Source organism: Sabethes cyaneus, chromosome 3, assembly GCF_943734655.1.
Source record: "Sabethes cyaneus chromosome 3, idSabCyanKW18_F2, whole genome shotgun sequence".
Taxonomy (NCBI): domain Eukaryota; kingdom Metazoa; phylum Arthropoda; class Insecta; order Diptera; family Culicidae; genus Sabethes; species Sabethes cyaneus.
Window position 1 is genome coordinate 251,216,459 of NC_071355.1, and position 25,870 is coordinate 251,242,328.

The 25,870-nt window shown below is 38.1% G+C and overlaps 1 protein-coding gene across 1 annotated transcript in view; it reads left to right on the plus strand.

The window, feature by feature from the left end:
• The first annotated feature begins 12,750 nt into the window (after window positions 1-12,750).
• The window catches only part of LOC128744153 (ATP-binding cassette subfamily G member 4-like), a 29,250-nt gene continuing 16,130 nt past the window's right edge, over window positions 12,751-25,870 (plus strand). Inside the window, exon 1 of the mRNA XM_053840957.1 lies at window positions 12,751-13,881. Coding sequence (XP_053696932.1) covers window positions 13,539-13,881 — 343 coding nt within the window. The 5' untranslated portion in view covers window positions 12,751-13,538. The remainder of the gene's footprint in view (window positions 13,882-25,870) is intronic.

Sequence of the window (25,870 nt, forward strand, 5' to 3'; positions counted from 1 at the left end):
CATACATACATACATACATACATACATACATACATACATACATACATACATACATATGCAGCGTCAGTGCCCAGTACGGGTAACATTGACCACCGGTGGCCGCGACGGTTACCATTGACCGAAGCTACGCGACAGCGAAAGTTTTACCTTTCGGTACGGCCGTAAGGTTTAGTTCTATGCCAGGCTCAGGGGCACGCGCAAATGTTTGCACATGGAAAATAACAAACATTGTACGTCGAACGTGCGATGGGAGTTAGCTTAGTACATGTGTGAGAAGTTTCGCGCGCCAACTGGGACTCTCATAGAACTTAAGTTCCGCTCTACTCTCTCTTTGTTTTTCTCAGCAGCTGCTCTAGTACTTCTTGATACGAGCAATTAAAAGCTGTTATAAATACCGGCGACAACGCCGCGAGGGGAGTGCTGTTCGGGGAAAATGTAGAGTTGAAAAGTTAAGCTATATACGAGTTTATTAGTGTTTTAAGCCAGGGAGATTCATGTTACGGAAGATGAAAGGAATTAGTTCTTTTACTATAGAGTTTAGTGTGATATAGGACGTCTACGTTAAGTATAATAAGGGTGGTTCGTTAGGGAATTAAGTTAGAGTGTTAATGTAGTTCAAGCTAACATTAATAAAGCATCAAACAAGGGATTGTAACGGAGTTTAATTTCGTTGAAGCTACATACAGCTACACATACATACCAAGCTAGCATTTTCATATGTATAAAAAGGTAAAAATCAGCATTACGTACAGATATACATGCTAAATAAATCGTAATTCATGCACAAAATTGGCATATCCGTACTATTTTGGAGGCGATATACGTGATTAAGAATAATTTTGAGCGTTACGACTATATAAGTATTTATATACGATAATATCCGATTAAGCACGAGTCGCTCCGTACTGCTCTACGATTTTGTGCTGAAAATCGTATGTATGTCAGTCATTATCATTATATACGACAAAAAATCAACTTGATCCCATTTTATCCAGCTTTAGTTACGATTCCGTGTTTGTTAGGAGATATTTACGATAGTTTTCGTAAATTGATATACGAGTTGGTGCTAGCTAGGTACATACATACAATCAGACATTTGTCGATCTCATCGACCTGAGTTAAACAATGAATGACACTCGGCTCTTTGGGCTTTGCTAAAAAGTCAGGTCTTCTAGCGTGCAAAAATTTTTCAATTTTTCTTCTGTTCTGGCTTCCTTGTATGATTTTTTGATGAGTTTCAGCTTAAAACTAAATATTTTTGAGTTTGGCCACTGGGAAAAAAATTGAACTGAAAGGCCGATTTTGAAATTTTAAGGAATAAAAAACTTTTAACGTTTTCTGACCGCCATCTTATCAAATATAAAAAAAAACATTTGTATATTTAACAGGATTTACAAACCTAATGCAAAAAACAGATCGAAAATCGGTTAAGAATTTATCCTAAAACGCATTTTTCGCATATGACAAAGGCAAAGAGGAAAAGATTTCAAACAGACAGACAGACGGACCGATTATAAACGGTACGACGAATTTAAGATATAAAGTCAGTTGCGTAATTTCAATCAAATGCTTTATTAATCGCTTTTAAGTGAATTCAAGGGACACGAATCGGAAGGTAAGTGTGTTTGAGTCAAATCAACAGCAGAGCTTTTGGAGTATTCTTTAAATCCACCTAATAAATGATGAAAATTAGAGTGGTTTTCCTTACTACAACGGGAATTAGAAATAAACCCTATCTGTTTGCAAACAGTTAAGTTTAGATTCTAGTTACTGCCACTAAAACAAAAAAGATTTTGAACGCTAATAGCTAGGCCAATTACAAGTGGATTTTGAAAGTTTGGATACCGATTGATTGATAATAGATGTAGCAATTATGCGGTTTTTATTATAATTTTCGTCTTCACAGGCAGAGACGGCAGTTAAATATTGAGACGAGACGTAGCAGTTTTTTAGACCAGCCGCTTATTGACCGAATTGGACTGCTTTGCACGCGTGAAAAACACAAAAACGACACTCAGCAGTGTTGCCAGGAACAACATATGCATAACTTTTGGTAAAACTCAGGTTGTATACACCATCTATGTACTATGATTGCGATTAATTTTCTTTAAAAATGAATGACAGAATCTCCTCGTCACAATAAGTTTACTTAATCGTCGTAGAATCTAGAAAAAATATCTGTATCAGGGAAGAGTAGTGAAAAAATGTACTGCGTTGTAGAAAGGATGTGCAATTCAGAAAAACGGATCGAATTGGTAAAATGTCTTCAACCTTCAACGCAGGGGAAGGATTGGTAATAAAAACAACTTCTGTATCCAACTTCTTTGATTTCTGTAAGATAATAGGCAGCAAGTTTCGTTATTCATTTTGCTAAATTGTTTCCAAAAGCACATTTTCGCCTGAGCAATTAAAGAAAAAATATATTTTTACGATTCCATTAAAAGGTTGAATATATTAAGTTTGAGAAACTTATACAGTGAAAACTGCCATCATCTATATAATCAGTTACTCTTATTACTTCATGATTGTTTTATAATCTAAACGGAATTCCAATTCAACGAGTCGATCATGTCAAAAATCTCGGTGTGTTATTAGATGTTAAACTAATTTTCAAGCAGCATATAACATAACGCTCATTGTTGCCAAAGCTTCCAGGCAGTTAGGCTTAATTATGCGCATGACTCGTGACTTCCGCAGTATCGAATGCATTACGGGTCGCTTGTTCGGTCTTCATTAGAATATTGCTCCGCTGTATTGATTCCTCACTATAACAGTACCGATTCGCACGCTACGCGCTTCGAATGCTATCTTGGAGACAGCCCATGACGAATACACGATACGAGGATCGCTCATTCGAATAGACACCCTCAAATTAAGCCGAGAAACAGCGCGCGCCATTGTAGTTTCTAATATCCTGACCTCTGTTACGATACCGCATATATGGCAACACTGCCAACATCGCTTATGACGTTTATGTTGGTTAGAGGGTAAAAGAAGAGCGAAGATAAATAAAAAACGCCATCGCAAAAGTGTTCTGAAAAACAAATAGAAAGTGTTTCAAAGCTAATTCTGATTAATATCGACTATTTACCATTTTCAACGTGCGAAATAGCACCGGGTTCGCGAAACAGCGCCTGATAAGTGGTAGAAGTTAGTGTTTTGAGTGGTAAGGAACAAGTTATGCAGTGAAATTAATGTACACCAAAATGTAAACAATACCTGTTTATACTTACCTGCAGATATAGCAACCGTCGAAATACCATAGTAGCCTGGGATACTTACCTGTAAAGAATAATCAACGTAACCAACCGTAAATCCGTTGTAAGTAGTCTAAAACAAATAAAACACAAGTGTAAAAAAGTATACTTACCTGGTTCAATCCGTTCATAGTATCTACAACCGCGAAAGATAAAGTAGGGTAGCACACCCTAAGTTGACCTTAGGCAGAAACGTACTTACCAAACCGTAAGTTGTAATAAATTGTAACGTGAAATAAAATAAAGAAATTAGAATATTAATAGGTATACTGCGATCGGCGTTGTATAGGAAGAAGGTGTAAAGGATAGACAGTAAAACCACTTCTTGTAAGTCGAATGTATATTTTCCATAATTAATCTAACGCAAATATAATATTCTAGTTTGAGCATTACCGAAAAATAATCGGTTGCTACAAAAACTGGTTCATATCCGAACAACCTCCAATATTGATTGCCCCGACATTCTTCGACAGATCAATCTAAACGTACCATTGAGAGTGTTGCCAAGGATTCCTCTGCTTAACCTGCCTTTTCGTCGCACCAACTACAGTGCTAATAGCGCCATTACTGGTCAGGTGCAACGTGCATTCACCTGATAAGATCTTCAATATAAAAATACTAAATGACAAATTTCAGTAAATTATCAAATCAATAATGTTTTCTCGTTACTCATTATTGAAACCTGGGATTTCTCTTTATGAAATGCATATAAATTTATTAATTTTCTTGAGTAAAATTGCCATAGTTTTTGTTTACACAAAAATATTTTCAGTAAGCAAGCTCCTAATTATACCAAAACCAATTTTGCGTGGTCCTACGTTAACACGGCGGTAGTGTCTCTGATGCAAACTTCAACTTTTTGTGGATAAACCTCTCACATTCTGATAATAAACCATACGATGCTTTGTTCATGACATTGATTGATGGAAGGCAACTTGAAAAATTGTTATATGCTTGATGGGTAGCAAAACCCATTCTGCTTATTATGCTTTTGTTCTGCGATGTATACGCAAGCTAGTTATTGCCTGTAATTACTGATTATTTTTATCCTGTAAACTGTTTGTTTTAATCACTACGAGCAACCATTTCTATAAGTGAAAGTGTATATTTAGCTGAGGGGGAAAAATTTGCGCGATTCGTACCTTAATTGTCGCTGTAAACGATTTTTTGTACGGCCGTTTTATTATTAGTAGGTCTTCGCCTGTTCGATCCCGTGATATTTTTTTTGTGCGCTATCCGGCATAACATCCGGCATCGAGATTGTATTTTGTATATACACCGGGGCAGTGCTGACAAGCTATGCAGAGAGTCACCGAGAAAACATTGTGTGGGGAATGCAAGCAGTTGATCAATGATCTCGTGCCAATACAATGTGGTTTGTGTGACACATATTACAATATCAGTCAACAGTGCTGCGGCTTCAACAGCCGCGGATACAAGGATATATTTGCTCAAGACAAAATTATATACATCGATACATTCACTAAGACAAATTATCAATTGACTCGTGCCCGCCCGTTATCCAAGCAAAGTTTTAGAGCAAATTGACAAAACAAAATGTGATACCTTGATGTAATTGATTTTGATTACTCGTTGTGATCTCGATTTGGTCGACTTAGCGGTTAAAATATCAAAATTGATTGCAAAAATTCCATGTCGTGAAGTTAAATTGAATACTACTTTTGCTAACAAAAATATCAAACGGAATACTAATTTGCTGTTACACAATATTAATGGGAAGGCTGAATTACTTGTCATTTTGCTATCATATCATAATCACATAATTTAAACTGACCATTTTACTGGAAAAAATTATTATTATTGGAAAATAGATTAATTTAAATATTGCAGGTTTATTTACATCATAAATAAATGTCAACATATTTTCTTTCACTAAAAATGAAAACAAAATGAAATCAAAGTTTGATGCATCAAAAGTGCCACTTGGACTTGGTAGCAAAACCTGATTTCTAGTTAATATCAACAGCAAAATTAGTAATAATTTTGATATACTTTTGTTGTCAAACCTTGCTCGGGTACCCCGTCCCTGAACCCCGCTACTCCAGCTGTTCCAGTGTACAGATCAGCACGGTCTTTGAAACACCGCACCCATGGCCAAATACGTTCAACTGTAGCAGTCCCGGCTAGCTGTGGAACAAAAATCATCGATTTTTCTGTTGCTACTGTGACATCCACTACTACAGAAAAATTTTGGCACTATTTGTCGAAATTAAATCCACTGATCTCGAGCACTGATGTAAAGTCGATCGTATCCCTTTGCCTGAACGTCGCCGAACCAAGTAACGTTGTTCGTCAGAGAAAAAGATGCTTCAACTCTTTCATTTGTATCCGTTAAAATTGGACTCGATTCTGAAAAGCGAGACATCGCTTTAGACCTCGCATCATGACCTGCTGCTTTACTGTTCCGTGTGTTCATCGATCAGATAAAAAGCAGGGATTTGCGCGTTGGTGCTGCCAATGTTCTACTGTTGGAGGATGTTACTGCCATGAATTATAGATAATGCGATCATCTGTGGACGGTGGGAGCCTTAGTGTTCCCGCCAAAGGCGAGTATCTGTTAAATACGATTAATCCAACCGCTGTGTACAGCATTCCTACGTTACAGTACTGTGACACACATTCCAACGATATTTGCATTTATTACTAAAATGTCAGGGGATTGAGGACAAAAGTGGACGATATTTATTTCGCGAGCCGCGACTGCAGTCAAGTTAAAATCTACCGTTTCATCTGCGTTTACTAACAAATCTGGTGTTCCCCAAGGAAGCAATATGGGGCCTTTACTATTCATCCTATTCTTCAATGACGTCGCGTTACTACTTGAAGCCGGTTGCACACTTGCTTACGCCGACGATCTCAAACTGTATCTCAATGTGCGCTCTGTCGATGATTGTCATCGGTTGTAGGATTTACTAGATGCCTTTGTGAACTGGTGCAAGTTAAACTACTTGATTGTGAGTATAGCCAAATGTGAGGTAATCACGTTCCATCGCACTCACAGCCCGATTGTGTTTGACGACCACATTGACGGAAGTATCCTGAGATTACGTTCAATGCTCACCGTTTTAATATCATTTCCAAATCATCCCGGCAGCTCGGATTCATAGCTCAAATTGGTAGAGATTTCAAGGACCCTCATTGTCTAAAATCTTTGCATTGCGCATTAGTCCGTCCACTACTCGAAAATTCAAGTGTAATTTGGCTACCTCATCAGTTCACGCGGACGTTAAGAATCGAACGCATCCAGAGAAGGTTGATTCGTATGGCTCTTAGGGATTTGCCTTGGCAAGATCCTGACAACCTATCCACCGTATCGAACACGTTGACGTTTACTGGCTAGTGGCAAAAATTTTAAACAACGACATCGATTCACCGACGTTACTTGCAAAAGTCAATTTCCGTGCGTCGCAAAGGTCTTTACGCACTACATCGTTAGTGCATGCCGTTTTTCATCGTACCACATTAGATTCCACGAATCGAAGACTGCATGTGTCCGGACTTTCACTCGGGTTGAAGAACTCTTCGAGTTTGGAGAGCCAACTGGAAAATTCACGCAGCATCTATGGAGGACTGATTTAATATAATTTTTATTTGTGGACCTTACATCTGACTATAAATTCATTAAGACTTTGTCCAATGTTGGAAGTGTGACTCTGCACACGCATCCAAGCAAGTTTACAATATTGCTTGAACTATCATTCTGAGGTTGTGCCAAAACCTAACAGGCTGTGCCCGAACTCATTTGTAAGTTTTGTGCGCGGATCCTGTGCTTCGGTTCGTACTTGAGTACATGTTTGCGATGAATTAGGCGATGTTTGACGGTCGGATTGTATGCGCACTGAGAAAATCGAAACAGCAGGCAATGCAAAACCTGCTTGCCTACTGTACACTTGAGAAATGATTTACTAGGAATATTTGTTTCTACAGATTAGGTATGACTACTGTAGCTATAGTTCGCTTAATTTCTAACGGATGGAAACGATTCAGTTTTGTTCAATAATGGGAAACAACCATGTACATATCTTCTTTTCTAATGATCTAATGATTGCATATTATTCAAGTATGTTGGTCGACAGAAGATAATTTTTTTTTAACTCTCGAAGTTTTTTTTTGGAATAAACTTCAAACATAAAACTTCAACGTGTTGAAATTGAAAGTTCGCTAGTTATGAGTGACGTTGAAAACTATTTTTCAACACTCAAATGTAACTGGTTGTTGGTAAAACGTACATTCACATACATATATTACCCTAATTTGGGTGTATACTGCGTATTGTGTTCAAAATCATTAATAAATAAATTTTAATGTAATATTTCATAGTAGTATTGTTTCGGTATATCTATAATTCGGTAATCTATAGTCCTACATAATTCAAAATTCCTGGGTAATACAAATTGAAACTGAAACGAATTTCAGGCGAATTTGGAATAACCAGTGCTGGCTTGTTCATTTGTTGCTAGCATTAGCATATGCTGGTTGATCCTTAGAAGGGTTTTAGTTACAATCTTTTTGGCTTTTGGATCAACATAAATTTTTTTTATCTCTCGAGATAACAAAACCAATGTATTCTACACATTACAATAAATATATGCAAAATTTGGCAACCTATACACACGGCCTAATCTTATACCATTGCACTATGGGCAAAAACGAGCCGAAAAAACGCGATATGGCTGATACAAGCTGATAAAATGTAGGTAATCTAATGTAAAATTTTCCGGAGAATCGAGTATTGCCCACCGCTTTCCCGTTTGTCATCGGCGAGTGCCCTATTTCGCTCATTTTCCCCTATTTTTAACATCTTTTACCCTTTTTGGACTAAATCAAGCCAGGCTTTGAGAAAACAAAACTTAAAAACCAAATTATTTTGTGTAAAGAAGTCCATAGAAATGAATGGGGTTGACCCCGTTTAGTTTAGAGCGGGATCATCGCTTCAAGGCTCATAAACTTCAGCTTCTGAAGCAGCGGAACGATCGTTACATAGCTATGGAAATACACGCAAATTTTGCAAGTTAAGTTTTTATTAACCTTAATACAACAGATACACCGGAATGTCCAGATTGGCTCAAAAAACATCCAAATGTTGATTCAAGAATTTGTCTTAGAAAATCCCGTAGTTGAATACGTCATTAGCCACACTTCTTTATTATTTTTCCATTTATAAATGACCAGTTTTAGGTTCCGGTAGTACTTTATACGGAAGTTTCGTAGTGTGGAGTATGAACGAGTGCTCTACAGTAAAATCGAATATATTTCTAACTGCAATAGTTTATGTTTTCATTTTATACACTTGCTGTTGTCGGATGCTTTAAAAAATTGTTATCCAAACAAACAAAAGTCTAGAATTGACGACAAAATTTTCTTAATGCAAAATTGATAGATATAAGATAGATATTCGCTACATGTAATCGTTATTTCGTTCTGATGCAATGAAACTGAACACTGAAACTGAACAACTAAATAGGACTTAGATTGCAATTTGCAATTGCACTTGAAATTAAACACGAAATTTCACTTTGAATTTCATTTGAAATTGCATGTCAAATGGACATGGTATTGGATTTGATATTGGACCAAAATTTAAACTTGAAATTGGACATTAAATTCGAATTAAATGTAGAATTCAAATTGAGTTCAAAATAAACATGAAATTTGACTTGAAATTTTACTTGAAGTTAGGCTGGCATTGCATATAAAATTTGGCTTGAAATCAGATTTGAAATCACACATAAAATTTGCGTTAAATTTTATAGAAAAGGTATGGCACGTTCCCCATTGTGTGTCCCGGGCACACCAGTGATGATATGTAACATTTTTAGTAGCGCCCAAAGTCCTAATTCTCGTATATAACTCAATGAGTTATAACAATCAGAATCTGTTACAAACTTGAAACTTTTCTTTTCACTTCCTGATCAGTTTATTTCCGATTTGTAACACAATGTGTTTTAAATATCAGAATGTGTTATAAATTTGATGTTATCTTGTTATGCCCTCCTGATCGGGTAGATATTGAGATACATTGATAACACATTTTGTTATTGAGTAGATATTTGAAACATTGTAAGATGAGTTTAATAACTGATTTTGTTATCATATCTTATTGTGATCTTAAAATGACATTCGATATATTTCATAAAAAACTTTTTATTGATTAAAGGGATTTTAAATTATAAATATTTTATAAAACAATTTTTAATAAGTCATGTGCTACTACATTTGTTATTCAATACCTTAATAATACTAAAATATGTTATTCTAAACTCTGGATACAGTCATGTTATTGATTTGTTATTCAAATAACACAAGTAGTTATTCTTTTGGCCATAAAGGAGCAAAATTTTAATATTATTTTTTGGTATTTTACCAACTATGTCAGCCAAAACAAGACCAAATTTTGATATGAGTTATTAGATTTCCAATAACACATTTTGATATTATTTTGCTCTTCGCTCCTGCTCGGGTGGAATCGTTCAATGATAGGCAAAATACCCTATTATTGTAACTGAGATTCTTTTCTGGTTTAGGTTGTCTCAGATTGTCGACAATTGCTCTATCAGACCGTCGGCAAATAAAACTAGCTGAAAGAATAAGGGGAGAAAACACCAACCCCTTGGGCAGCTGCCCTAAGTGGTTAAAACTTGCAACTCGGACACGCCAACCCAATCAAATGAAAATAAAAAATTTAACTGGATGAGTTCTAAATAACATTTTTTTATAACAAAATCTGCTTTGCATTTTGCTATAAACTTAGGCTCGTTTAAAATAACAAAAATTGTAACAAAATCCGATCTAGGCATATCACAAATATATCAAATTATGGTTTTATTTGATCTAGTTTATATCAAGATGTCAAGATCAAAAACCAGCATTCTGCCCCTGCTTTATAACTAAAATGTAACAAAACGTGTTATAAATAATAGAAAGAGATAGAATCTTTGTAAAACATTTTATGTACCGCAAGTTTTCATAACATATTTATAACAAACTTTGTTAGAAATATCAACTGGAGCTATAATTCTGTAATAGAATCATTTGATGGGGAATCCAAATCCTTGTAATAACGCTAATCAAAAGTCCTGAATCAATAGAAAAATTTAAATCATGATTCATAAGTCAAATCTTTGAAAGTTATGCTACATTGAATTGATTTGAAAATACTTCATACTTTTGGCATCACTAGTATGCATCTTTCATTTGTGTAAAGAATTAAAGATACAGATCAACCCCGCAGTTAAGCGTTCCTCAAGGTTATGCCAAGTCCAGAATATATTATAGAATATATTCTGATATATTAAATCATATTATATAAGTTCAACAAGCATTTAAACATTAAATTTTGTTTATTATGTATAAAAAACGTTTTAGTTTTGGCTAAATAAACCGAATACTATAATTTTAAACAAAAGTCAAGCGGGAAAATTTTTAAAAGCTTCAAAGCAGTAAAAAGAAACAAGTGAATAAACAAAATTTTACGCGAAAATAAATATTTTTGAATGATTTAATGGCCGTATTGTGTTAAATAATTAAAATTACATTTTAATCACCAATCGTAATTTAAATATTCATTAAAGCGCATTGACATCAGATTTGCTAATAGCATAACGGTCAGAAGAACATTATCGACACAGTTTCTTTCACCTTTGCTGTGCTGTATGCACCCACAAAATCAGCCATCCATGCTGAACACGTCGCCTCAATTCATCGCAGGTACATCGCGTGCATCGTCGAAGTACATCGCATGATGTTACCAATGTTTCGTACCAAAGTGTGAACCATTTGATCAGAGTATGCGGTCCGCAAAAAACTTTAAACACTGCGATGAGGCAAGTTTGAGTTGAACGTGAATCAAAGAAAAATGACTTCGATTCAACTTGGGTTCAGCATATGCCAACACTGACTTTGTCAGATGGATGTATTAAATAAATAATAATAATAAAACCACGATATTATGGGTATTGGCTAACTATAACAGATGCATTCTTTTCACACCTTCTAGCACAAGAGCATAATGTGGTGGAAGTAGCTAGATTCTGCTGAGTGATTTCAAAATTATGATGAAATTTGTCTGTTATCAGAATGTATCAGAATGATCAATAAAAATAAATTAGTAAAACATGCTACTAACGCTACTTAGTTAAGTTAATGAAAAACGCATTAATCATTGTCAATGTGAAATCGGACTTTTCAAGTGAAATTGATTATTTATTAAATCATGTTTTTGCCGAAAGCTTTTCAAATGTTTCGAATATTATTGGGTTTTTCCTATAGTAATGCATATGATATGAAGGCCAGTCTGGAAGCCGACTTGAATTCTTGTAAAGAAGGTTGGAAAATAGAACGGAATAGATTTTTATTTAGCTTGGGTATGAAATGGGGAAGACAACTAGGAAAAAATGCCCAACATTGCTTCAGCCATCCCAAGCCCCTACCTAGCGCCTCCACGTGACCATACCTGGAAATACTTCAATTTTTATGAAAGCTAGGAAGTGCGGAGTGGTGTGGTTTTCAGTTACAAACCTTACAACTGTAGTTTTAGGCAACTATTGAACCACGCAACTTTATTTTCAAGTGTTATATTATTTAAACTAATATTTTTTGTAGACTAATCAATATCCTTAACCAATTGCAACATGGCTTCTAGTCTAAATGCCGATAGTTCATCCCTGAGGGTCCGGAGTATCACTTAACCTTTATTAGCAAAGATACTCTCAACGACTGTAAATAAATCATAATCTTTATGGGAAGCGTTTGGTACAAAAGGTACACGCTTTCTTCCTTTCTCTTGATTTCAAAGAGTTAGAATTAGACATTATTTCTAGTTTCATTTGATTCCTTGCAAATTTCTCTGCGGTACATGCTGCGCAGTTGGCCTGGTCGTTGACAAGAAAAATGATTGATTCAAGTAATCGTCATTTTTCAGGATGTTTTCAAGAATTGGCTACGTTAGTGTGAAATTAGATTAGATGAGAATAAATTTTTCTTTAGCCTGATATTTAGACGATTGGTAATTTGAAGATGATAATTCTTTTTTTTGTAATAAATCAAAATTGGTAAAAATCTTTTACAGCGTTTCCAAAATCAAATATGTTTTTTTATATATTCAAATTCTAATACCTTTTCCAAATAAAACCACCAGTACCTGAGTGCTACAACCTACAAGCGCTAAGTGCACTTTTTTTCTCCTTGAGTCACTCGTGCAGCAGGCGCCCAACACAGACGCATCGGTGAGTTACCGCGAACGACGATGGTCCTCCGCTACACTCACTTAATTTTCTTCTTTGTTTGCCTCCGTGGATTCGCGGGCTGAACGTGATCCAGCTTGCCGTCGCACCCGTCGTTTCAACTCACCCGCCGGCTGGCCTAGCGCATGCTCTAGTCGGACTTGCTTGGGCAGGTCACTTCAGCTGCAAGCTCATTCAGTATTCATCGTGAGTCGGTAGTGCGCGCATCGTCGTGCGGAAGTTGCGCGCAATCGCGTACCACAGCAGCGTTCCGCTCAAGGAAGGCCCTAGTTTCGGTTTCGAACCGTCGTCGTCGGTCCTGCCCTGTGTGTGCAAATGCAACAGCAGCAGCGGCTGCATAATAACGAACGCAGTCGTGTGTCGCTAGAGAGATGCGCAATTGTTACAAAAATAATAATTAAAGTGTACTTTATTTCATTTGGCGCATTGACTGAGTGACGTTTCCTCGACTAGCATGTAGTGAAGAAAGTTCTATGTTGCGACTGCCTGCAGCTCGAAGCTCTTATCGGCTCTTTTGCACTGCGCGTAATCTAGCTCATCCAGTCGTCGAAGGTCGATCATCTCAACGGGCCTTACAGCTGTGACCTAGTTCAAGTTTATACTCCTGTGCATGTGGAAGAAAGAGCGAGAAAAGCCACCGCACCGTGTGTCGGTTCTCAACGCGTTTTGCGTGGTCTTTGAATAGAAACTTATCGAGAGTTCTTCTATAGAGAAATCAAGTTTCAAGTCCACGAAACGAATAGCTGATAGATTCGCGTAAAAAGTGTTCAATAACTAATTGGTTTTGCTGCTGTTTGTTTTCGGTGCTGATTAAACGTAAATCATTCTGCATTGTGAGAAAAAAAACGAAGGGTTTAGTGTTAAACTCAAACCGGGAAATGTATTTTTAGAATTCGTCGCCGTGACAGGCGGTGAGAAATTTCCGTCGTTGAAAGACGCTGTTTTTTGCTAAACCGAGAGCACCGACCAAGTGAAAGTTCAATATCCTAAGTGGTTCGTCTGCATTAAGTGTATCAAGATGACAGAAGCTTACGAGTTAAGTAGTACCAATAGTAGCCCCGGCAGCAGCAACGGCAATCATAGGAACAATCCGCTGTTGGAGGCTGATGAGCTGGAGAAACATCCTAAGAAAGTGGTAAACTTGCATCTGCTAGAAGAGGGGACACTGATGCAGAAACGTCCAAATAGACTGGCTTTAGAACCATTGAAGATTCCCATCGAGCCAATCCGATTCGATCACAGTCCCAGCCTGGGTGGTGCCTCTACTGCATCGTCACTAGCTGCGGCTAGACTGTTCAAACCGGTTACAATTAGTTTCAAAGATCTATCGTATTCAGTGCGAACCGGTATTTTCCGAAAAGGTAAGTAAATGGATCATACTTTAGACTTACTAAATTTTGCTAGTTGATTTGAGTGATTATAAATTGAAGAAGAAACACACAAAACAAAATGGTGAATTGCTCCGTTGACAGATTCAATAAATGTTTCCGTGCCAGCTCGGATACAGAATAAGCACGCTTGCCTTATCAATGGTATTTTCGCCTGAGTACTTTTACGTCTTATCACTTGCCACAAAACCGAGACCAGTGGCTGTTTTGGTTTTTAAACGGTACGATAACAACACCACTGGCAATGGTTCTTCGGCTGGCTCAAGTTGGACGATGATCAGCAGACTTCGTGTCATCCACTGATGGGCTGATGGACTTTATTCATGTATTTATGAAAATGAAAATGTCAGATAAAAATCTAAAAATCCTAGTTTGATAGAAACGATCTTCTTACCTAACTAGATCAATTGAAGCTGCATCACTAACACTTAGAACACACGTGCGGTCAATCATAGCTAAACCGGCGCAGACACTGTGCAGTCATTTGACATTCAAGCACGTTTAGCATACGCCAGTCAAGTGTGGACGCGGTCCGACATTCCCATCCGGATTTAGCTGAGCTGCACCTACTAGGGTATTCAAATTTGTGCTTCCTTCGCGGACAGCAGCCGGAATGATCAAAGTTCTTCTGCGGGATTTGCTGAAGTGCGGCACTGCTCAAACTATTCAAATGTATACAATTGAATTGAGTTAATTGAACCAAACAGCGGCAGGCCGCCGTTCGTTTGCATAGTTTTTTTTTTCGACTAAAGTTTCACGATGCCCTGGACCTACCTGGCAGCGCCAGCTTTCATGGTCGACTGACCATCGGCATGCGTGCGGCTGTTTTCACCGTTACGTCATGTGCGAGTGCTGATTGCTGCTTTAATTTTATTATGATAGGTTTTCTGACCTTACACACGAAACTGACTGAAAAGTATGGATTATGTATTAATAAGGTGTATTTGCGAAAAGGTGATGGTTGTTTACGCTATAATTAGGAGGTGCAACTAATGAAAAAAGTACACTTTCTAGTTCACAGTCTAGCCGGTTGACAGGTGGATGCTAATGAAACTACAAATAGTTCCATTTATTTATATTTCTAACCAAACGCAAGACAAATTTCTCGGCATGGTCTTTCTGGCTCTGCTAGGCTTGTACGGTTGTCTGACTTCATATTAGCCAATTAGATAATAATTCAGGGCACCTTTTGGCACTCGACCAAAATGGATTCAATTCACAATTGAGGTCAAGGATCTTGTCAAGCGTGATGGGTGCGATGATCCTTTGTGTTTATTCCACAGCTTGCAAATTGAATCGCAAAATAATATCGATATTTTCTCAACTAATCGCTAATTAGTCCATCCAGATCACGGTGGGCTGCTAGTTTGAGCTTGTGAAATTAATTTCTCAAAAATTCACCAGGTTTTTGAAATTATCAGTGGTCATCAGTCACTTCAGTCTGCGGCCAATTTCAAGAGCAAACGCAGAGACGTTGAAAAAATGTAATAAACAAAAGCGGTTCCCAGCTACTGCCTTGCGGTACCTCATGATTGGGGACAATAAGTACGAAGTTTTATTGGCAAGACTCCGTTGCACAATTACGAACGTAACTACCCAACTAACAATTTGAGTTTTATTGCACGCTTATAATGGTATTCATGATTCATTTTGGTCATAAGAACCATCATAAAAGTCTAATAAAACCTTGAATAATACTTGGCTATGGTGTTGCGTGTTCTATTGTCCTAGAAAACTACAATGGAAATTTGCCGATATGCATGGACACAGCTTATTAAAAAAACATTAATCTTGAATCAAATAAAACAGAGTGAAAATCTTTTGAAACTATTTGGTGCAAATTACATGCTTCAAAAAAGGGACGGGTCACGATGCATATGGACGTACGGCATATGCTTGGAAAGTACCTAAATCGAAAGCGAGACCAAAGGTATTGAACTATTTATTATTTATTTCTTATTGCTCAGCGGCTACTTATAACTTCTCATTTTACTCATCTCTCATGAAGAATTGTGAAGAATGGCAAGCTTCCCCAGCGACCCGCCGTCAGACAAAACACAAACTTTCCTTCCACAGTAATAACATCTTTTTAGATTTATTCGTTTTATTAGGTCTACTGAGCTCTAGTTAGTTTTCCATTATATTTTAGTCTTCGGCCCTGATACCAACATACACACTTAAAAAAAAGTGCCGAAGTCAGCAAAATTTTGCCGAGATTTGGACAGCCGAGCGTTCGGTAAATTTTTTTGTATGATGCCAAACGTTAGTAAAGATCCGTAAACGTCGATTTGCAAAACTGCAATTTTTACCGAACGCTCGGCTGTCCAAATCTCGGCAAATTTTGCTGAGTTTTTTAAGTGTGTAGAACATGTTCAGCGTTCGTAAAAAAAGCCATGGGTTTATACCGTCTTTAGACATTACCCTTCTTTATCGACAGACTTCGCAGCCGGCTGTTAGAGTACAGGAAAATTACGGGGCCAGTGCAACAATCCTACTGACTCTAACTAGCAAGCACCGCCTAGCCGAGATTCGAACATACGACGACTGGCTTGTTAGACCAGCATCGTACCTCGAAGCTAGCTGGGCGGTGGGCGTTCGTACGCTTCACGTAAATGTGTCTATAACGGGGTATCATCTTTCAAATGTTTCTGTCTCATGAACCAAGTATCACAGAACAAATTTTCTTAGTGAAAATGTGATACAATTTTCTCAGAAATCCTGAAAAGATGTAAACTACGGTAACTTTTTAAAAATTAAAAATCTTGATGGCGAATTTCTAATATTTTAATGCTTAAGAGTTCATGATAGCATTAATTTCCATTTCTAAGTTATGGCCTCAAAGCTAATGACCGTTAGTATTTCCGTAACCCAGGAACTATTTTTAATACTTTCTTTCATCTAATGTAAAGATTACCGTTATAAAAATTATTCAGATTTCTGATTTTGTTATTACTATGCAAAGGCATTTAGGTTAGATTTTCTCAGCTTTTCTAGTCTCAAAATAATATCAAAACGACGACCGAAACGTCGGATAACAACAAACCAACGTTTTGATATTATTTAGAGACTGCAAAAGTCGAATATCCAACCTAAATGTCCATGGAAGTTTTCTGGGAAAATTGATGACTTCAATGGTTAAGTGTCCATGACATGGACGTAGCCCAAGTTCAAAGCTTGAAATACTTATTTATGTGTAATTATGTTCGAAATACTCTTTTTTTAGTAAAGTGAATTCATATATTTCGATAGAGCAATATGGCTTTTTTCAAACACTCAATTAATACGAACCTACAGCAGTTCTGTTCATTTTACTTACGCTTTGGCATAGATACATAGATCCCAAAGCTGCTTTGGCCGCATTGACCACCAAATTATGCTTCGGAAACTGAGTCGCTAAGAAACTCCTAATAACTCGTCTGCTGGCTTCAGACTAACAAATCGGCTAGTCTCAGTTAAACTAGGCTCAGCTGAATCGTACTGTTTTGGTAATCATTCTTCAGTTCCACAGGGAAGCAACCTGGGATAACTGCTGTTCATAAAATATTTGAATGACGTTTGTTGTGTGACCCCATTTTGGGCTGCAAGAATCGAACACCCGAGTTAGCCGGTGCAAAAGACTTCGCGGGTGTTTTTTTTTTGTTTTATTTATTTATTATTTTAACTTGGTTTTAATGAAACCACACCGACCAAACCGCGCGTAGCTTTCGACAGATTACATTATCCATTAAGTTGCATCTTTATCTAGCTCGTCCTTCTCCTAACAACAATTCCTTTCCCGAAATGTTTGTAAAGATGCAGAGGATTCCCTGGTCTTTAGTAGCAACAAGCATGGGACTAACATTCCTTCCCATCCCATCAGGACTCGCATTCGGACGTAGCCGGCGTCGGTATTGATCAGCATGCAGGGACCTGATAAGGTTGCACAATGAGGAATAGTGTACTGTCCCACGTATGCGTTTTCCAGCTATCATTTTGCAATTTTCATCGGTTCTGGTCAATAACGGAGTAGCAGCACATGGGCGGTATCCTATGCTTATGCTTAGGCTTAATCCTGTCTTGCCCTTCCCTAAGGATACTATGTATTCACGTCTTCATTTTAATTACTTTCTTCCATCTAATGTAAAGATTACCGTCATAAAAAATATTCATATTCCTGGTTTTATTATTACCTACTAGTCAACAAAAACAAAACGAGTGAAGTTTTTTGGAGCGTCTTAGTAAACAAAACACACGAGGTTACGTCTAAGAAAAAAGTATTTTATAAAATTTCTGTTATTTCCAATTTGGATTGAAAATTGGTTGTGAAAGTTTTCTAACATTTGCAGACAAAAAATTTATTCTGCGATGATTGGTTCAAAAGTTATGAATTCTTAAAACAAGCAATGAACGAGAAAATCGAAAAATTCTCAGGGAAGTTTTCTGGGAAAATTGGGAACCTTAATGGTTTATGTTCAAGTGTCCATGGCATGGGCGTAGCCAATGGGGAGAGGGGCGCTTTAGAGGTTCAAACTCTGAAATACTTGTTCTATGTGCTGCTCTACATGCTCTTTTTATGTGATAATTAAAAACTACTGAACCTAAAGGCTTACAGGAGGGGAGCAATGAAAAGATGACTAATGTACGTAGAAAATATAACGGAGGGACGGCGCCAAGACAATGAAAAGATGACGGAATAGTTATAAAAGATGACGAAAATACGATAAAAAGATGACCAAAAGACGACCAAAAACGACAACGAAGAAAACGAAGAAAATAATGTGAAAATACGATGGGAAGCTGACGAAAAGACACCAAAATAGCGACAAAAAAAACACGGCGCAAGAACGACAAAAAGATGTAGAAAAGACAACAAACAGGACGAGAGATGATGAAATGATGACAAAAAAACGAAGATTAGGGGGTAAAATGATGACCAAATGACGCCAAAATATCAACAAAAACGGCAAGAAGCCGTCGAAAACAAGCAACAAAACAGACGTCAAAACCATCGGAAACGCGATGGAAAGATGGCAAAAAGACCAGGAAAATACAACAAAAATACGATAGAAAGACGACATAAGGACAACAAATATAAAGAAAAGGCAACAAAAGGTTCAACAAGTCCAAAACAAAGCCCAATAAGCCCAAACTCAAACCTAAGCCCAACAAGCCCAAGCCCAAGTCCAAATCCACATTCAAGTCCAAGTCCTAGTCCAAAGCCAAGTCCAAAGCCAAGTCCAAATCCAGGTCCAGGTCCAGGTCCAGGTCCAGGTCCAGGTCCAGGTCCAGGTCCAGGTCCAGGTCCAGGTCCAGGTCCAGGTCCAGGTCCAGGTCCAGGTCCAGGTCCAGGTCCAGGTCCAGGTCCAGGTCCAGGTCCAGGTCCAGGTCCAGGTCCAGGTCCAGGTCCAGGTCCAGGTCCAGGTCCAGGTCCAGGTCCAGGTCCAGGTCCAGGTCCAGGTCCAGGTCCAGGTCCAGGTCCAGGTCCAGGTCCAGGTCCAGGTCCAGGTCCAGGTCCAGGTCCAGGTCCAGGTCCAGGTCCAGGTCCAGGTCCAGGTCCAGATCCAATGCGCGTCATTTGACCTTCGTTGTACGCATACTTAAGTGGGCTCGAGTGAGAGTACAATATAGACATGCGTTGTTTAACTGCAAACAGTTTACTGTTGCATAACCGAACAGTGCAATGTTTTGTTTATGCCAATGACTTTATATATCTACGTTTGACAGTATCGCAACAGCCCCAGCCCTACAAGCCCAAGTCAAATAAGTTCAACTCCAAGTCCATGTCCAATTCCAATTCCAAGTCCAAGTCCAAGTGCAAGCCAAGTCCTAGAGAAATTTCGTCTATAATTAATTTTTCCTTATTAAGTTTTAATACATCAGTAAGATTCAGGACTGCTTAAGAAAGCACCTTGGTGAATAATATGCGTTCCGGCTGATTAAAATTAGTTCCAGCGCCTCAATTTTTATTGCAAAGATCAGAAGTTTAGCTAAATAATGGTGACTTTCAGTGGTAATATCCTTTATAATTGAAGTTAACAAGAAGATTGGTGTACTGATATCCTCCAGGATAGCAAAACTTAGTCAATCAGTGATCCGATTAGACTGCTTAAAATAGGTTCCCTACTCTATCACAAATTCTAGCAGTTTCTGCTCATCTGCGAATCCAGAAAAAGTTACCTGTTAGCACCTTGTCAGCTATTGAGTTTTCATTTCGCACATCAGTGCTTGGAATTAGCGCCTTCTCGTACATTTTCACAAGTTTCTGTCCATCTGCGCTCTAACATATTTAATAAGAATCTAATTGTTAGCACCTTCTTCTAATCAGTAAACATTCATTGCGTACATTGGGGTCTTTCCTGGTTTGAAACCTTTTGTTTACCAACCAGTTGTTTCGCGAACCTATGATTTATTAAAGAAAATCTTAGGTCTTATAACCACCCGTCATGTTCATTTTGTTTCTACAGTAATAAATCCCATTGGTTGTACTTGCGATAAATCCTATTCTAATGCTTAGCGCCTTCTCAGGTATCAAACGTTGTTTGATCAACACTCGAATAGAACTGAATAACAAAAACATTCGATTTTTTTAAGTGTCAATCGTTTGTTCACCGATTGCCATACTGATCATTTGTTAACCGCTTGTTGTTTTGTTTTGTCTAAACCCACGAAACACATCTTATAAATCTAGAATTTACTGCTCTCTGCAAAACAAATGCCTAACAGAAACTGAAAGCATATTTATAGACCTAACAATATTCTCCGAATCCTACTAGACGAGAAACAGGAAATCTTCAAGGCCAGGTTTCTAACAAACGTTTTTGCAATGTTCTTTTTTTGTATTCCGCGCTGTATACAACTTATAAAAAACTCAGCTTTGTATGCGTATCAGGAGGACGGCATGTGCAAAATGGGCATCTTTGCAAAAAAAAACCCGAGCCAGTTTGCTATTCTACCCACACAATTTGCTAGATTTTTTATGTGACCAGCTAACGCGGCGCGCTGCTCAAATGTTAGTTCCAAACATCACAAACAGACAGGAAAAAAATCCATGCGTAAAAATTTACGATATTTATCGTCAGCTAATCAAACGGTCATTCACCCCGGCCTGCCCGAAAACCGACTTGACAACGAACGAAACACAGCGAAAGACAGCAGCCAGCAGCGTGCATCTATTTTGGCCTACGCGCGAAACGCACCAAATAATCGCCGTCGAATTCAAGATGAACAGATGGTGGCCCCAACTGTAACCGGTCAACTCAAGCCAGAGATTAGATAGAGGCAGAGGCACTAGACACGGGGCGCTTTCAAATGTTTCAAGATTGGAAATGAAAAAGTTTTCGGTGCTTCTGAATTGATTCGCTAATTTGCGAAGTGGGTTACACATCCTGCCGGCTAAATTGTATATTTTATTAGAGAACTTATTTCAGTCGGTTAATTTTGTTGAGGTGTGTCAATTATCCATATGCAAATGAAGTCGAAGGCGAAGCAGTTGCGATCTCGTACTATTGCGAACCGGTCCAACGCTGCACGTGACAGACACTGGCATGGCGCACCGAATCAATGCCGTGATCAATGTCTAGCCGGCCGAAATTGGACCAACGAAACCATTCTTACTGTTATGATTTACTGTCGAGAAATGCAGTTGTTTTTATGAATAATTTTGTGAATTTGACACGCGCCTGGATCATTTGAATGTAAATAAACGTTTTGATTAGGTATCGATTCGATCATAAATTCAGTCCATACTGACGAGGGAGGAGGAGCACACTGTGCAGCCGTCCGTGCTTGATTGTGTATTAAAGCATCTCATGCCGAATGCGCGTGTTGGCTTGTTGACTTGCAAATGCGGAAAGGTAAGCGTTTGTTTGCATAATCGAGGGTAAACGATAAAATTCTGTTAGATTTTTAGTTCTTTGGAAACGCGAAAACCTTGAACCTTGCATTTAAAGTAACACGAATTATTTTGATTTTAAAATTTATTTATAGTTATACATTATAATGTTATAATGACTATAATAGTTCAAAAATAGATTAATTTTTTACTCACGGGTTTTGGTCTGTGCGTGAACGTGAAGTGCTACTAGTCGTACAATAAGGACCAGATGGACTTAGAATGAAAACCATTTGAAATAAACTAGAAAGAGATAACATTTTCCACTCCACACTCACTTGTTAGCTTCGCCAGAACGACTTAATCTGCTAAATATGTGTCTGCTAAATATGTCAATGCCTGTCAGCCTTGTTTCTATTACATGAACGAGCAAAACCACAACAACTCGCAGTGCTACTTAAAGCTGTACCGACGGATCAGTTATCTTCAATTTTAATCATTTTCATATGTTTTAGCTAACTGCAGAACGAGAGAGTATTCAAGCTGTGAGCACGTACATTACGAGTTTCCTTGGAGGGCTCAATTACTGCGGAATTTTAATATATTTTCCCTCAAGTTTGACTCTGTCTGTCTATTTTGTATCAATTCATGATTCAAATGAAAATATCGTTTCTTTTGGAAATGTGGCTCCTAATATTAAATGTAACGTTCGGATTTCCGTGCAAACGAAATACGAATCAAATAAATATAACAAAATCGTTCGCTTCGCTCCGTCTCGTCACTTGTAAGTCCACCCGTCTTCGTTAGTTTGTCTTTCCCTCAATCGACCTTAGCTCTAGGATAATGGTCGTATGCCAGTCTTTGGGAGCCACAGTAACACGATTGTCAATGTACCACCCCTGTTTGATAGAATAGTGACAGCCAGACAAGTTAGGCCAGAAAAGTATCCAGTCTCATGCTGCCTCGGAAAAGGCCGCAACCTCTTCTGAAAGCAATTTCACTAGATTTGGCATAATTTAGCAATTCGACCGATACGCATCCGATAATCCGGATAGTGTGAGCATGCAGAACCGATTCGCAACGACTTTTTTCGGCGAAACGACGTCATGATGTAAAGTAAAGTAAAGTAAAGTAAAGTAATAATAGACTTACATTGACAACAAACCTATGATAATAAAGTACAGGTTAGGCAGATCGTAGAAGCGTATTGGTACCTAGCCTGTAAAAAAATAAAATAAAAGGAATAAAAGGACTTTCAAATCACGTGTTTATGTCCAAAAATTTAACCAAATTAGTCACAGTTTTGTATTAGTTCTGTCTGTCTGTCTTTTGTACTTACCTGGTTGCAGGTTGGTTGGTGGATAATCCGTAACATAATTGCCTCGCAACCTGCAGGCATTAAATAAACGTCATAGTGATTCTTAGCCTCTTATCTACTGTGTTACCTGACTCACTACGAATATGCGTTATGTTCGCGGGATCGTGTTGGTTCGAAAGGTTTCGAAAAATATCACTCTTGTATCGAAAATATCGTTAATTTTGATCACTAAAAATAACGTACTTAAACGTTATATTTCAAGTGGCAGTAGTACGCACTAATTGTATTGTGAAACTGAATTGTTATTTATGCATGTTTTTTACAAGTTAAATGCAATAACAAAAGTACAACTTATAAAAAATCGTTTGTTATCGATATTAGCTGCATATGCGTTATAAACGAATAAAACGTATGGTTACGTTTTATCTCAATAACACGTATATTCGCAGTGAGTCAGGTAAAACAGTAGCAGCGTCTGTCCCTACCTTCCCACGGTACCAACCGGAATACGAGCAACCCTAAATCGGGTAACCAAGCCCGGTGGAAACTAAGGTCGTATACTGACAGGCAAGGAGGCACACGTGCGGAAGCTGAGTGTAACATCGAGGAATATTAACTGAAGTTTTTGAAGCGTCTTATAGTAGAATACGAAACCCAAAATTAAAGAAAAGAAAAACCTTTTTTCAAATTAAATTGTATTAATATTTATTCCCGACAGATACGTATTTTGCCTACGACTTGCAGGCTTCATCAGTGTCTGTTTTCAAACTAAAACCTGCAAGTAGTGGGCGAAATACGTATCTGTCGGGAATAAATAATAATATTAGAATTTAATTTGGAGAATTTTTTCTTCTTTTCTTTGATTTCAGAAGGAATAGCCTTATCAGCCTTGAGTGCCTTTTCCTATGTCAGAGGAGGATCTTGATGGCTTGACGATTCCTCAATCAAGGGCGTGGCTTTATTCGAAATTAGGAGCGACACACGACAGCGTCTGATCTGGAACGGGCCGCTGAATTAAGAAATAGTGTTATCTCGGTACGAAAGCTAAGATCAGTGCTTAGAAAGTTCATATTTAATTTATGCAATACGCCTTAATGGATGAGCAGTATATTGCTCATTCTTTGCTGTTTCTGTTACAGATGAAATGAACTCAGCAACCCTGCCAACCTGAAATCAACGATTCGAGCGAATCACTTGCGTTTATGTTCGTGTTGTTCTCTACATTCATTCATTCTCGACAATAGTGATTGAAATCAAATGTGAATCATTCATTTATTTTGAACTGCCGACAACGGCAAAAGAAATTACAATAAACGTAAACATTGTTCCGAAGTTTTAATTAATTTCCTTCAGCTAAGTATTGGTTGATTTGGAATAGCAGGCAGTTTAAAACAAACTTAATTATGAAATTTCAGCAGTCAAGAGCAATAAAATTGACTGACAGGTTATTCGACCAATCATTCAGCACTGCAATTCACGAGTGAATTGCTTTGAAGGGTAGAAAACTGAGAAAGACAAACACCGTCAGCAGTTCAGAAGACATATTCATGGGCTGACTGATAAAATAATATTACTAGGGGTAATACTTCATGCAAGGCTGTCTATTTTTGCGAACCATGACTAAGATGGTAGTCCCAGCATCAAAGTCTTTGGCTTTAGTAAGGCAACCTGCCAAAATCTACATTACTACGGAATATCAAGGTAGTTTGACTCGGAAGGCGAAGAAATAAGGATATGGAATGGATGCTTCGTACCTGGAACTGCAGATCGCTGAGTTTCGTGGGTAGCAACAGGGTGCTGCTCGATGAGTTGGAACTCTGAGTTTGCCATCATGGCACTGCAAAAGATTTGTCGCAAAAGAGAAGGTCACGAAAGAAAGAAGGTGGAGTCACCAGAACAGTGAAGTAACTAACAAGCTGGAAAAGGGCTTTATGAAGGATCGCGTTATGGACTGGAATGCGATCAACGACGTTGAGGATAAAAGGCCGTTTATTCAACTACACCATCGTAAATGTGCACTGTCCAAACAAAGGTATACCCGACGACGAGAAGGAAGCATTCTATGCGTAGCTGGAGGCAACGTACGAAAGCTGTTCGCCACGGGACATTAAGATCTTCATCGGGGATATTAATACCCAGATCGACAGGGAAGCGAACGATAACGGCCAGCGATGCATTAATTTTACAGTTTTCAGAGACCTGGTGGTCAGTGGCACGTTCTTTTCCCGCAAAGATAACCACCTGAAAATCACTTGATCTATGAACATTGAACCAAATCGACCATCGATGGCCGGTTTTTCTCAAACATCATCAACGTACGCTCCCTACCCAAGCAGCACACTTTTAGAATTTTTAGTTGAAGAAACTTATTTACGACTGAAATTGGTTCTAAATCAGTTGTAAACACTGCTTTACAAAAACTGTGCTAGTAGGGTTTGGGATGCAGATATCGACTCGGCCTATTGCCTAGTCAGTACATGTGCGCTCAAAACTATCAACGGTTTATACCTTGATACAAAGGAGCAGGATACGCTCGGCCATCAATCAGGCCGCAACTGCGGTGATAGGTGATGAAACCACGAGGGCACGAAATGATTGGGTTGATGAACAAGAGAATGAATGAACAGGCGAGGAAAAAAGAACTTGGAAAAACTATCTATGCGAAAATCTGGTCACAAACGCAAAACAATTCGTAGGGCAGTATCAGGTGGGCTTTATGGGGACCCGTACCACTACGATCAAATTTTTTCACTCTCCAACAAATCTTCCAGGAATGTTGGGAGTACTACGTTCCCACGCGTCATATTTTTGTGGATTTCAGGGCAGCATACGAT